Genomic DNA, 12,609 nt, shown 5'->3' on the forward strand with positions numbered 1-12,609 from the left:
TTCTTTATGTGCGTTTATTGATACTTTAGACCCTATCATGTATTAATAATGTCGGTTCACAACGGTTGAAAGAGGATTGAAGTAAGAAACAAAGGCACTAAAGTGACTTTAATTTGCTTAATTGCACACAAATCGCTTAAAACCGTTATTGCAGACTTGTGAAGTCCATCTTGGAGTCAGTTACGTCTTGTGGCCTTTCGTTTGAGGGCAACTACAATTAGCTTTATACCAGGGTCCATCAATGTGTTGTCTAGATCATGAGACAATGAGAACAGTCGTTTTTTCCATGGTATTCGTAGGTAACCTTAGCGAAAACGTCAAAAGTTACCTTCGAATAAATCAATTTGGACACAAATTACTAAGAAACCAGAAGGTCGGTAAAAATTTAAAATGAAGCACACATGACAGTTGACAAATCCAAGTATTTATCCCCTTCTAATCTTCTTTGAATCTGATTTTTCTTTCAAATGAGCAGACCGTCGTCTATTTCAGTACATATTTTTCACCAATTAAGCCGTATTCAGTTTTGCATGGTGGGCACGTATATGAATTCGCAACTTTCATTGACATATGATTTGATAGCAAACATACAGGCCTTCGTTATGTACCAATATGGGCATTGGCATGAATGGCGGTGTTTCACAATACTGTCATGATGTCAAAGTGTATTCGTAGGTAACATTCGGTTACCGAAATTTACCTACGAATACTTGCTTTTATTGTTGACATCTCAGAAATATTTAAACGCAGGTTATTGAAACTTGGTAGAAATAAAGAGTGTATTACCCTGCACCTATTTCTTAACTATTGTTTACTATTCTCTCACTTTGTGGAAATGGCACAGCTTTTAACATGTATTCGGAGGTAATGCATATTTTTACCAAACCTACCTTTGTGCCATTTAGAATTTCTGGCAGCTAAACACAATAATAAAGATGTCCGAATGCAATGCATTTCAGTATTGGACATATCAAAGCTTGTATCAATTGCGCATTTATTAGTGATTTCCATTTTTTAAAGATATATCTAGTGCTATGAAAAATTGTATTCGTAGGTAATGTAACAAAATACCACTCAAAAAATTATCACAAAAGCTTCATAATTATGTACAAATATGTGAAAAATTGAACAGGCAATCTTTGAATACACACCTTTCAGGAAATCAATTTAGATTCAATCCAATGACTTCTTTTCATAACTGATTTAGATGTTTTTAAAAATACTTTAAGAAATATTTTGAAAACATGGGTAAAAATAGCATGTTTTGGGGTCTCTGTGTCTAAGTTTTTCACCGAAGGGGGTCTTATTATATATGGCGCGAAGCGTATGATCAAGGCGAATAAACACAATACAAAAACGAATGCCAATTGATTAATACTTTTAAGCTATGGCCCTGAACATGCCGTGTACACTTTTCGTTGGATTCGACCATATATATATCTATATATATATCCGTTCAGTACTATCCTTACGGGGACGTGTTTAGCTTGTGGAGACAAAAGCCACGTTCCCACAAGCTAAATATGCGTGTGAAGCCCACATCCTTAGGAGCAAGTCTTCACAGGGCATGTCTTATAGGGATCTGAGTTTAGTGGGGACATTTTGTACTCATAGAGATAGTACAGAACTAAACGGCCCCAAAAAGCTTACACACTTACACACACTTGGTCCCCATAAAGATAAGAGTGTCCGTATGTGTGCACCATGTGTATGACACCAGGGCCGTAGCAAGGTTGAAAAATGTGGGGCGCCATGGCATCCCGGGCCGCCCCGCTTGTTACGGCCCTGTATGAGACGGTGGTAGTTGCGACTAGAGACAGCGAAGGCATGACACCGAAAGCATGACGCTATCCAATTTTGTCCTTTGTTACAGTTTGGTTGTTGTTGGTTTATTTTTTACACATTTCGCCACGATTGTAATACAGAGTGTCCCAGAAAAAAATACCGAATGAATTACATGAATGCAGTTCATTCCAAGTTTGATCAACAGGCGCTTTTTTTATATTCGCTCAACGCTTCCTAAAGTTTGTGTATCTCATTAGATTTAGTCCACATTATCTATTTTATAATCCGACGGTGTTATGTTATTCATGCTTTCAATGAAGACGAATAACAGTTTGTCCGAGAAATTGTCTGCAATTGGAAACTTTTTAAAATTAAAATTCTTTAGGTTGTGCAAACATGTTATATTTTAACTTTCCAAAGAACATATTTTGAGCCAAGAATGACAATGATCAAGTGCTTACAGCTTTACGTGTGATTTTTGATACCGTGCAACATTAATGTTGAAGTTTTAAAAGATTTAAATTTGCAAAAACATTAATGTGTGTGAGATTTTTTTAAGCCAGGTGGAATTCTTTATGCATTAAATCTATGTATTTCCGATCAAATCGTAAAGAAGTCGATTTATCTCTATTTGTGAGATAGCATGCTAGCAAATTTTCACACGCCCAATTGCATTATGGGTAGGTCCAGGAATTTATCTTCGATGAAATCGGGAAACTACTAGCTACTAACAGCTTACTGATATTGCTTTATGCTTAAATGTTGGCGTTATTCCTGTTAGGTGCACGCTTTCTATAACATGTGACTTATTCTGTCGGTCCGTGCCACGTCACTTCCGGTTGATGATGCGACTCACGGTCGAGTGAAAACAAGTCCCTGATTCGATTTTTGTTGATGATTTCTGTCATTGGTGTTATGTAAATTTCTATCGCAAATAGTCAGTGGAATCAAACAACCGTTTCTAAGTCTTCAGAGTGGAAGAAACTTACTTGATTTACCGTTTATATACAGACAAACTTAAAATTAAATTTCATGGTCGAGCGTCGTTTTTTCTGAAATTGAATGTCACTCCAACAACATCGCTATGTAGCCTCCTTCACAGCCGGTTTCTGTTGTTCATAACAAACCATGAGCCGCATGCAGTTTGGGCCCGAGACTAGAGATAGCCCGGATGTTGGACCGACAGAATAGATTGACATAAAATCACCCTTTCTTCTCATACTAAACTATAACAATCCGGTATACCTGTTTGCTATTTACAATGATGGGTACAGCGATGCCATTTTAAATTCGCGCGTACTAACATGTGAGGACCTGAGCGCAAGAAGACCGTAAGTCCACTTGGCCCCTCCACATGAATACATTATTAAAAGTTACGTATAATTTCTTAGGGTTTTATAATGTTTAATACATGTTCCAGGGTGAAAACATCATGAAAGGTTGTGAAAGATTTGTTTTGGCAAGTTGAACATGTATAAAACATTACCCAACTGTACAAAACTATACGCAACTTAAGTGTATACATGTCGAGGGGCCAAGTGGACTTACGGTCTTCTTGCGCTCAGGTCTACATGTTGGCTTGCTAATTGTGGTAATTAATCACATATTTACGCTAAAAATGTTCTAATTTTGTACATATGAATAAAGGGGTACGAAATTTGATATTGTATGTAAGTTTGAAGAAAATACATATCCTAAACTAATAGGGTCACTCCCTTTAGATTAGATCGTGAAAGCGTTCCTCCATGGCATGCATGATCACGTGTATGTCTACTTCTTCCACCCTTCGTTGACTTGAACCTGGGTAAGCAGATTGGAGCGTAAGGTCTGCTGTGCGACTCTTGCCACGTCATTCCAAGTGGAGTGAAAACGAGCGCAAACGTTGTTTGTTGGGTTCGCCGGATCCAGAATGAAAGGTCTAAAATTAAACACAAAGTATAGATCAATTTTCTTCTAGAACCTAAAAAACTATTAAATTGTTCTGAAGCTAATTATTGTTTTCACTTCTGCAGTTCGTGCTACCATGTGTCATCAAAATTATTGGTAAACAATATGAATAGTATAGTACTTTTAAGTTAGCGTTAGCATTATGGGTGTCATTCCTGAAGGACTGGGGACACCCCAACACAGCCACCCCCACACCTCCACCCCACCCCCCCCCCCCCCCCACACACACACACAGACACACCCTTTTTTAGTAAGCCACTTTTGGTTCTTTTCCGGAAATAATTTTGGTAATTCAGACCAATAACTGTTCCCGTCCAGTTTTCAAGATGGATTGACGTCGTTTGTTAGAATTAAGGATAGAGTTATTGCTAAGATTTAAGAACCCTGAAACTAGAAAATCAAAAAAAGAAGATATAGGTAATTGCTGTCATAGTAGTTAGACTAAAGACATTGTCGCTTAATTAGCGTAATGTCTAATATAAATTTATACATGTAAATAATAATAGTTAGACAAAAATATTTTTTCAAACCTTCGCTTGGTTTCCGAATCCATCTTTTGACTTGCTCGTCGAACCATAGATTCGTCGTAATTGCATGTCCAATACGTGTTCAAAGTTTTCAGCTCGGTAGCAATGATAGTCAAGACAGCTTTAAAACCTTGCAGGCGATTGAAGGATCTCGGACTACCAACTCTTTCCCACGCAAGAATAGTAATGAGCTCCATTGGCTATGACGTTGGAAGAGGCCACTTGCCTTTCAAGGCAGATCCAGGAATAATAGACAAAGGGATAGGCATCCTAGTCTGCTGCCCTCTTTCGAAATATGTATCCTAGGTCTCACAATAGGCGGATTAGCGGCCATTTTGTCTTCGACATCACGTGTCCTTATATTTTAGTACACAAATATATAAGTTAACAGGTTTACTATTTTAAAATTATATTTTGAGTATACAATATATTCTGTGAGTAAATAGATCAAATGACGATGATTGTTTAGGTATTATATGCTTGATAGAATTAAACTGTTTGACCAGCTAGTATTCTCCTCCGCCGTCAGTGTGATTCCAGTCACTCCACGTACCGTGCAGTTGTGTTGCGAAGGTGGAGGAGTCTAAAGCTGTATTGACGAACACGCATGCGTTAAAAATATGTAGCCTAGGTCGAACAATAGCGTGACGTAGTTTCCGGCATTGTTCCTATGCACTTTCACCCTCCTGGCAGATCCCACGACTTGTGAATTCCAGTACTTTAGTAGACGGATCAATTCCTTAACACCAACTGGTTTAGTCTTGATGAAGTGTACCTGAAGTTTTACGAGACTCGCAGAATAGAATTCCCTATCATCCTTGGTACGACGCAACATAGACTCATAGATTTTAGGTTTTCCTATCATAGTATGAAAGGGATAAAAGTAATCATGAGATATGGGTATCATGCATCCTTAAGCAGGATAGCTTCTTCCTTTTATATCATGTTTTCATCTCTTCGTTTCTCCCACCTCTGCTCCTCCCCCTTTTCTTCCGCCTCTTCTTCCATTGTCTGCCCTTTTCTTCCGCGCCCATACTCTTCTGCCCATTCTCTTTGCCACCCTTTTCTTAATTCTATAATATTTTTATCTAACTCTACCATATACAATGTACATATAACGCTTATGTCCTCGGCATGCCTTGTCAGTATCGAGGTTAAGTTTGCCATGAGCCGTGGAAGTGGGTGCGGATCTTGGAATATCTTTTGTTTTTCACAATGGTTAATACGTACTTGTGGTAAGTACTATGCCAAGCAGGAAACTTAGTCTATCATCTCTGGCTTAAAATTCATTCGCAATGAAAAACAAGGAGATGCTTACTTACGGCATTTAAATCTACGTACTGGAAACTTAACCTCTATCGCCAATTGGTGGCCAGATTAACAGTCCCACACAACCCCTGTGGAGCGGTTGCTTGATTTTCGAGTACGTCTCTCTACTGCTGCATTGTCGGGTTTTTTTGGCACCGATTAAAAAATAAGAAGGGGATTTTGAGGATAGCTGGGGGTTCCACCTTTGGCCATAATGTATCGTTCCATTACCCAGAGACAGAACCGATCGAAGACTGTGGGACAGTCTACTACAACCGTATACCTTTTTTGACAGAAAATACTCAACCTACTCGTGGACCGCACGGACCGAAATTAAAGCAATAATATGTGATTTACTTTACAGCGACGCCTAAAGCCCAATGGAGTACTAACATACCATGTGAAAGACTAAGCCTGAATTGCTTTATTTACAGTAAAATGTAAGTTTTTATAATAAATTCGGAGATCTCTGGTTTTATTCCGAGATCACCAATTGAGTGATGGCTACCACGTCTATTGCATGTGTATCAAGGCCTCAATGTATTTAAAAGGTAGAAAACGTCTACCTTTAATGCTCCACATGATACGTCATAAGCCCATTTCAAAACATTTACAAAGACTCACCTTCTTTTGTGAGATTGTCAGCTGTTGGAATCAAATCGAATTTCAAACTGTGGCCTGACACCTTCAACGTTGCTTTGACCATGTACTTATTCGTCTTATCTTTAATCACCGTAGCGTTCTTTTCGATGGCTTTCTCGATGCTTTGGTTAGCACTTGCTAGAGCTTGCTGTACGTAGTCGTCAGAAATTGTTTGAACATCTTTAAGGGCTGGGGTATGAACGTTTGGACAGTATTTATTTTGGGACATTAGAGCACATCAGACATATCAAATTGCATTCTGAATACGAAGAATGTCATTCTGATATCAAATAATTTTGATTTTTGAAATTCGCAATTTAATACACATTTTATGGCAAATCATTAAAATTGATATTTTTGATATTTAACAGTACTTGAAGTAAACTTTATAAATCTGATGATTTATACTTAAAGTGTATGTAGGTGGGATGAAAAGGCGACGATCAATTGAAAATGTTGACCTTTCGTATTGAAGATATGGATTTTTTTTCCCAAAACACCAAAAAATATTAGGTCTTTTTGGGGAAAAATCCATATCTTCAATATGAAAGGTCAAAATTTTCAATTGACCGTCGGCTTTTCCTCCCTGCTACATACACTTTAAGAATATATCATTAGATTTATATAATTTACTTCGAGGACTGTTATATATCAAAATTTGAAAATATCAAATTTTTATAATTTGTTATAAAATTTGTATTATATTGTGATTTAAAAAAAAAAGGAAATTATTTGATATCAGAAAGACATGCTTCGTATTCAGAATGCAATTCGATAGGTCTGAGGTGCTTTCATGTCCCACAAAAATACTGTCGAAACGCAATAAACGCTCATTTTGGATCCCTTAAGATACGGGAGATCTGAGCTGTCTATCATAACAACACAGTCAATATCAGATATTCCTTTCAGCATTGTTCCTTTTCCAAGTGATCCGCCCTAAAATACAATAATTAACTTACATACTAATGCAATATTAACGCTGGGCAGGAAAAACATCCTATAGTTTGATCAGCTCGTAATCAGCGGGCCTTATAACATCGCGGATTAATATCAATATATTTTACTTTGTGAATTGTCTGGTGACATCTCGTCAGAAGCATCACAAATTATTACTTGAAGTATTGTTGACCAGACAGGTCAACTATATAACTCCGGTCTATATTTCGGCGTAGTGGCAAAAACAATTCCCGCCAATTACGACCTGATCAAACTGTAATTGTTCTTGTGAAAGTATACTCAGCTTCAATGCCTCCAATCTGAGACTAATAGTACTAATATTCTCAGCTTCAATGTAGAATATACGAGGGTCATTCAAAAAGTTCCACCTCCATCGTCATATCTCTGTTATCTTAAGTGCCAGGAAGTTGAAATGATACTCTTAAATCTTGGCAACAAAATAAAAGTTATTTGATTTAAAAATGTGATTTTTGGTTGTTATGTTTTGGTTAAAGCTAACAGAGATTTGTTACGTCGGAAACGGTCTGAAAAGAGAGGCTAATTTTGATTTAAAAGGTAGGCCACATCTATGTGGAAATCATTACAGATTTATTTCTGAAAATGATTTAATTCCTTTATTTTTCTACTACTTGCAGGTACTGTTTTACTGAGTATCGTGTTTTTTGCACCACAAAAGCGATTCATGTTCAGGATAACCTTCATATTATCCCTTTTCCATAGGTTGTTGACTTCGACCGGGTGAGTACTTGTTGGATCAAGTCGTATTAATTAGGTCATAAGTTAAAATCAAATTCGTATCATTTTTGTATTTTGTGAGTATCAAGTTTAATTGTTCATCTTATTTCCACGTGAAGATTTACATTTTGTTTAAAATAAGGACGTAATAACGAATTACCCTTAAACATGGTCTAGTCGAAATCTTGCCAATTTCACTAACATTTGTGTGTCTGTTGAACCCTTCGATGATTTCTTCTCATATAAAACGTGTTTTATTTTGTTTTGAAGTCACAAGGCATGTCAGGGAGCTCAAATAGGAACAAAATATTTATCCTGAGTAGGCAGTTGGACAAATCTGTATTCGCTTTAACCAACATATCTAAACAACCAAAAATCACATTTTCATAAAATAACCTTAATTTTGTATCCGAGATTTAAGAGTATAATCATGGGTAATTTTAAAATCCTGACACGTAAGATAACAAAGATGCGATGATGGAGGTAGAACTTTTTGAATGATCCTCGTATGTGTGCGACTTTGCTGAAGCAAAAATCATAAGAATGTAAAAATGTATTAAACGTTTTAATTGAAGACACGTGGAGTATTTTTTTATTTCGAAGGTCAAATACTTAATTAGTATACTTGGTTGGCTTGTCTGGGCAAACTGTTCCAATTTTTAACCACTCTATTGGCACAGAAGTGGTCTGCAAACGTGGCTCTTGTTCGCCTGCCATCGACAAACAGGTTTTTTTTAATAACCTCATAATTCTAAGTGGGAAGGAGAAGAATAATTTATCCACTGAAGTTTTTTACAGTCCATGGACATTATTGTAGGAGTCAACAAGTTACGTTTTCAACGCTTTCTCATGCAGTGATTCCATCTGAATATCTTCCTTACACAGGCATCAACACAACTTCTGCACCTTCTCTAAGGCAATTCTCGTTTGGAATACGCAATCTACTTAAAACCGGAACTATCTATGTCCACAATTACAATAGTTCGGCAACAAATGCATTGTTAATTATGTCCTCCATAATAAATGCAAGTAATTTTGGGGGTATGTACATAATCACTTTTAAGTGTTAATTATGTCCTCCATAATAAATGCAAGTAATTTTGGGGGTATGTACGTAATCACTTTTAAGTGATTATGTACATACCCCCAAAATTAAGTGATTATGTACATACCCCCAAAATTACGGTTTAAAAACAGTTAGTTACCCAGCAAACACAAAACGTTTTTAAAACGTTGTTAACAGGTTATATTTTGGATTTTTGGTTTTGGTTAAAATGTTTTAATAACATTAAATGTCGGGTTCATTTTGGTGTTTTTTAAATATTTATTGAAAGTCTATTCATTCAACATAAATTTGTCAAGTATGAACCTGTTATGATGTTGAATAAAGAAACTGCAGTTAATTACTTTAAAATAATACAAAAACTACAAAGTTTGACATTTTGATGGTGTCTGGAATATAATTTTCTTTTTTACTGTCAACATGGTATGTGCCACCATTACTCAAAGCCAACTCCAAAAAGTAAAAATATAAATTCATTTGCAATGAGACTTTAAATTAACATTTTGTTATCTGGATTAACATGGGAGGGCAAATGCTAAAAGGAACCGCCATTCCACTCTAGCCCGTATACAAAAATAGTATGGCCTTGGACACACACAATGGCATAATGGAATATCTTTGATAATATTATGTTTCAACTAGTTTTCCTCAAGCGCTTCATTCAATGTCGACGGAAATAATTTACATGCTAAGAAAGATTAGTATTTTAGCTAAATGGTGGTAGGTCAGACTATTTCAATAGGCCTATATTTACTGATTTATGAGCGATCGTCAAAAAGTCCACAAAACAGGCAGTAATTCTTGAACAAAGCAAAATTTAATTTTGTCGGACTCAATGGTAGCTTCAGAAAGATTTCACATACCATATATTAAAAATTCAAACAATTGGGATAAATCAGGCCTTCTCAACTAGTTTATTTGAAGTGCCAACTGGAAAAACTGGAAAAGGGAGGACTCTGCATAGCGGTTAAGGTGCAGTGGTGCTTTATCGGGGGTCTAGGGGGCAGCGCCCCCGGAAGCTCATGGATTTTAAGGTTTTTAAAGGCCCAGATTGGGTATGTTTACCCATTGTTTGTTCAAGATTTATGTAAACAAATTATTAAAATTACCGTGCGTCACTTCATGCGCCACTTCGACTGACTCCAAGCGCCACAAGTGTCGCGCGCGCCGCCAGCTGAGAAGGCCTGGGATAAATGGAACATACTAAGGAAATTCATTTTTGACATTGATGTTTTCCAAAAATCAGCCGATTTTGATGCGTGCGCTTTTTAATTCACTCTTATGCTTGCATGCACTACTAACAGTAACATAGCTAAAGCTTAAAGTGAAAATCTTGTAACCTCTAGGCCTGTGCAATACCGCCGTGAAACAATTAACCCGTGCGAGTAACCATGTTCTCTGTTATTTCACCGTCAATATTTAGATACTGGTCCTGATACAGAATTCAGATTGTGCCATGAAACCGCCGTATTTTAGCTGCAGTTCTGTGGGTTTGCTTGTGTGCTTCTCAAGGCAACATGACGTTCTACACATTAATACCCCGAAACTGTACGCCGATAATGGATGTCTTCATCTGACCTTCAACTTGCAGAAAGGGTAAGTTTTGAAGAACTGAGTCGCTCTTGAGTCAAGAAAATGACGTTTTCCCGGACCCTGTTTGTACACAAAGTAAATTGGGGCTATTTAATGGTGTGCACCCATAACCGTACATCTGCTTCCACTAGAAACACGTTTACTGCTACTGCGATTTTGACAGAACTCTCAAAATGCATTTCATAAGCCCTGCAGTCACTTTTACAATAATTTATGACGTCACGAGTCAACTCCTAAAACATACTGACTGACCCTCGTATGATGAGCTCGTAATGGGCGAGAATTATTCGCAAAAGCGCGCGTCAGTCACGCAACACGCAAAGCGCAGTTCGCGTAGGTGCGGCGTCCAGCTGTCTGTACACTATCAATTCACGATGTTATGAGTCCCGCTTTTTACGAGCCGATCGTATAGTACGAGTACATGTATTTAACTATACAGTACAAATAATTTATATTTGGTGAAGTTGTGAAAATGTGTGTATTTAAACAGAACTTGCTGAAAAGAGTGTGTTTTTTGAAAACCTGTGAGGCAAGTCATGTCTGTACAAATATTATAAAGAGCCAGATGTTCTTACCGAATTGTTTTAATATCGACTGCTAGATCCACGTACATGACAAATTAGGACGTACTATGTATTCACTATTTTGTACCTGTCGCAGGAATCTTATAACTTGCCAAACATTTGAGCAAATATTTTATCATACCATCAAGTAGTTTCCCGTGTTTTCATTGGATAAGCGTTCCAATTTACTGACATGGTATATCTCGTATAATACCTGCTAAGCGAGTATAATTATGTGCGTATCGACGCACCGTGTCATGCTAGTAAGGGCATACGCATGCGCGGCTCTGCATGACATTTCGCTCAGGATACAAGCCGATGTGCCCGCATTGAAACACGGATTTCACTGATATTTTGCCACTCCAAATAACACAGAGAGCAAACATGGTAGCTTTCAGTGGCGTAGCGACGGGGGCAGAGGGGGGCACGTGCCCTTGGCGCCACCCTTAGGGGGCGCCGAATTGACCAATTCAGCATCGATTCTGCGCCCCTAGCGATGAAAGTCAAAATTTTCCGACGCTTCGCGTGCATTTCAGGACAAAATTATTTGAAATTATTTAAGACCGATATTCAACTTCATTATAACCAAAAATAATGACGGATAGGTCCTATTTGTGCACTTGTTTCAAGAATTAGGGAGGGCGCCATTATGTATCCTTAGCCCTGGGCGCCACAACCCCTAGCTACGCCACTGGTAGCTTTTGTGAACGAAATTTACAGCAAAAAGCGGGTTTCAGTAGTCTCAGCATTGAAAGATGACCGTGCTGGTTGACCTCTCAAACTTTATTGTAGAATTAGGCCTAGGCCTACTGTATAGCGAGGATTATCGTGCAGACGGGTTTGAGTACAAGTGCTTCAGCCAAGAATTACGCCCGTGAATATTTTTTTCGATATGTGAGATTATTTGTAAGGTATGAAATTGGTTTATGGGGGTAATAAGGATTACGTCTTGTTTCGAGTCCGTACCACCCCAAAGCCTCACCTAATGATTAATGAGCCTATTACCTCAAATTAAATGCAGTTTTTTTGTTATTATTTTTTCCTTTGTTGGTTTGTATTTATTCATTAAACTATGAAATATAGTCACAATACCATGCACCAATAACATTGTGGTGATCCCGGGTGATGATGGACTGAACAAGTTTTGGGAAATCGGTCTCTCACATTTCGTCGGCTGTATTCCATAGTGGCGTATAGTGATTTTTGGTCATTTTTTTGAAAATTTGCACATATGTTTTTAATGATGTTCTCTTTCATTTTTTCTAAGTCTCATCAGTCATAATTAGCTAATTAATTAGTAATTAATTAATTAAATGTGGCGTATAGTTACAAAGTGACATTTTTCGTATTCCATAGTGGCGTATCGACCATACGCCACTTTTTATACACATTTTATAATTATGAAATATCGGCAAAATGAAAAACATCGTATGTCATAGTGGCGTACGCGTATCGGACCTATACGCCACTATGGAATACGAAAGACGAA

The 12,609-nt window shown here is 37.5% G+C and overlaps 1 protein-coding gene across 1 annotated transcript in view; it reads right to left on the reverse strand.

Annotated features, from left to right (window-relative positions):
* Nucleotides 1-3,322: 3,322 nt before the first annotated feature.
* LOC140157803 (2'-5'-oligoadenylate synthase 2-like) overlaps nucleotides 3,323-12,609 on the reverse strand; it is a 32,770-nt gene continuing 23,483 nt past the window's right edge. The window contains exons 5-9 of the mRNA XM_072181050.1: nucleotides 8,355-8,424; nucleotides 6,192-6,357; nucleotides 4,942-5,117; nucleotides 4,263-4,459; nucleotides 3,323-3,703 (exon numbers count right to left, since the gene is read on the reverse strand). Coding sequence (XP_072037151.1) covers nucleotides 3,556-3,703; nucleotides 4,263-4,459; nucleotides 4,942-5,117; nucleotides 6,192-6,357; nucleotides 8,355-8,424 — 757 coding nt within the window. The 3' untranslated portion in view covers nucleotides 3,323-3,555. The remainder of the gene's footprint in view (nucleotides 3,704-4,262; nucleotides 4,460-4,941; nucleotides 5,118-6,191; nucleotides 6,358-8,354; nucleotides 8,425-12,609) is intronic.

Source organism: Amphiura filiformis, chromosome 7, assembly GCF_039555335.1.
Source record: "Amphiura filiformis chromosome 7, Afil_fr2py, whole genome shotgun sequence".
NCBI classification, from domain to species: domain Eukaryota; kingdom Metazoa; phylum Echinodermata; class Ophiuroidea; order Amphilepidida; family Amphiuridae; genus Amphiura; species Amphiura filiformis.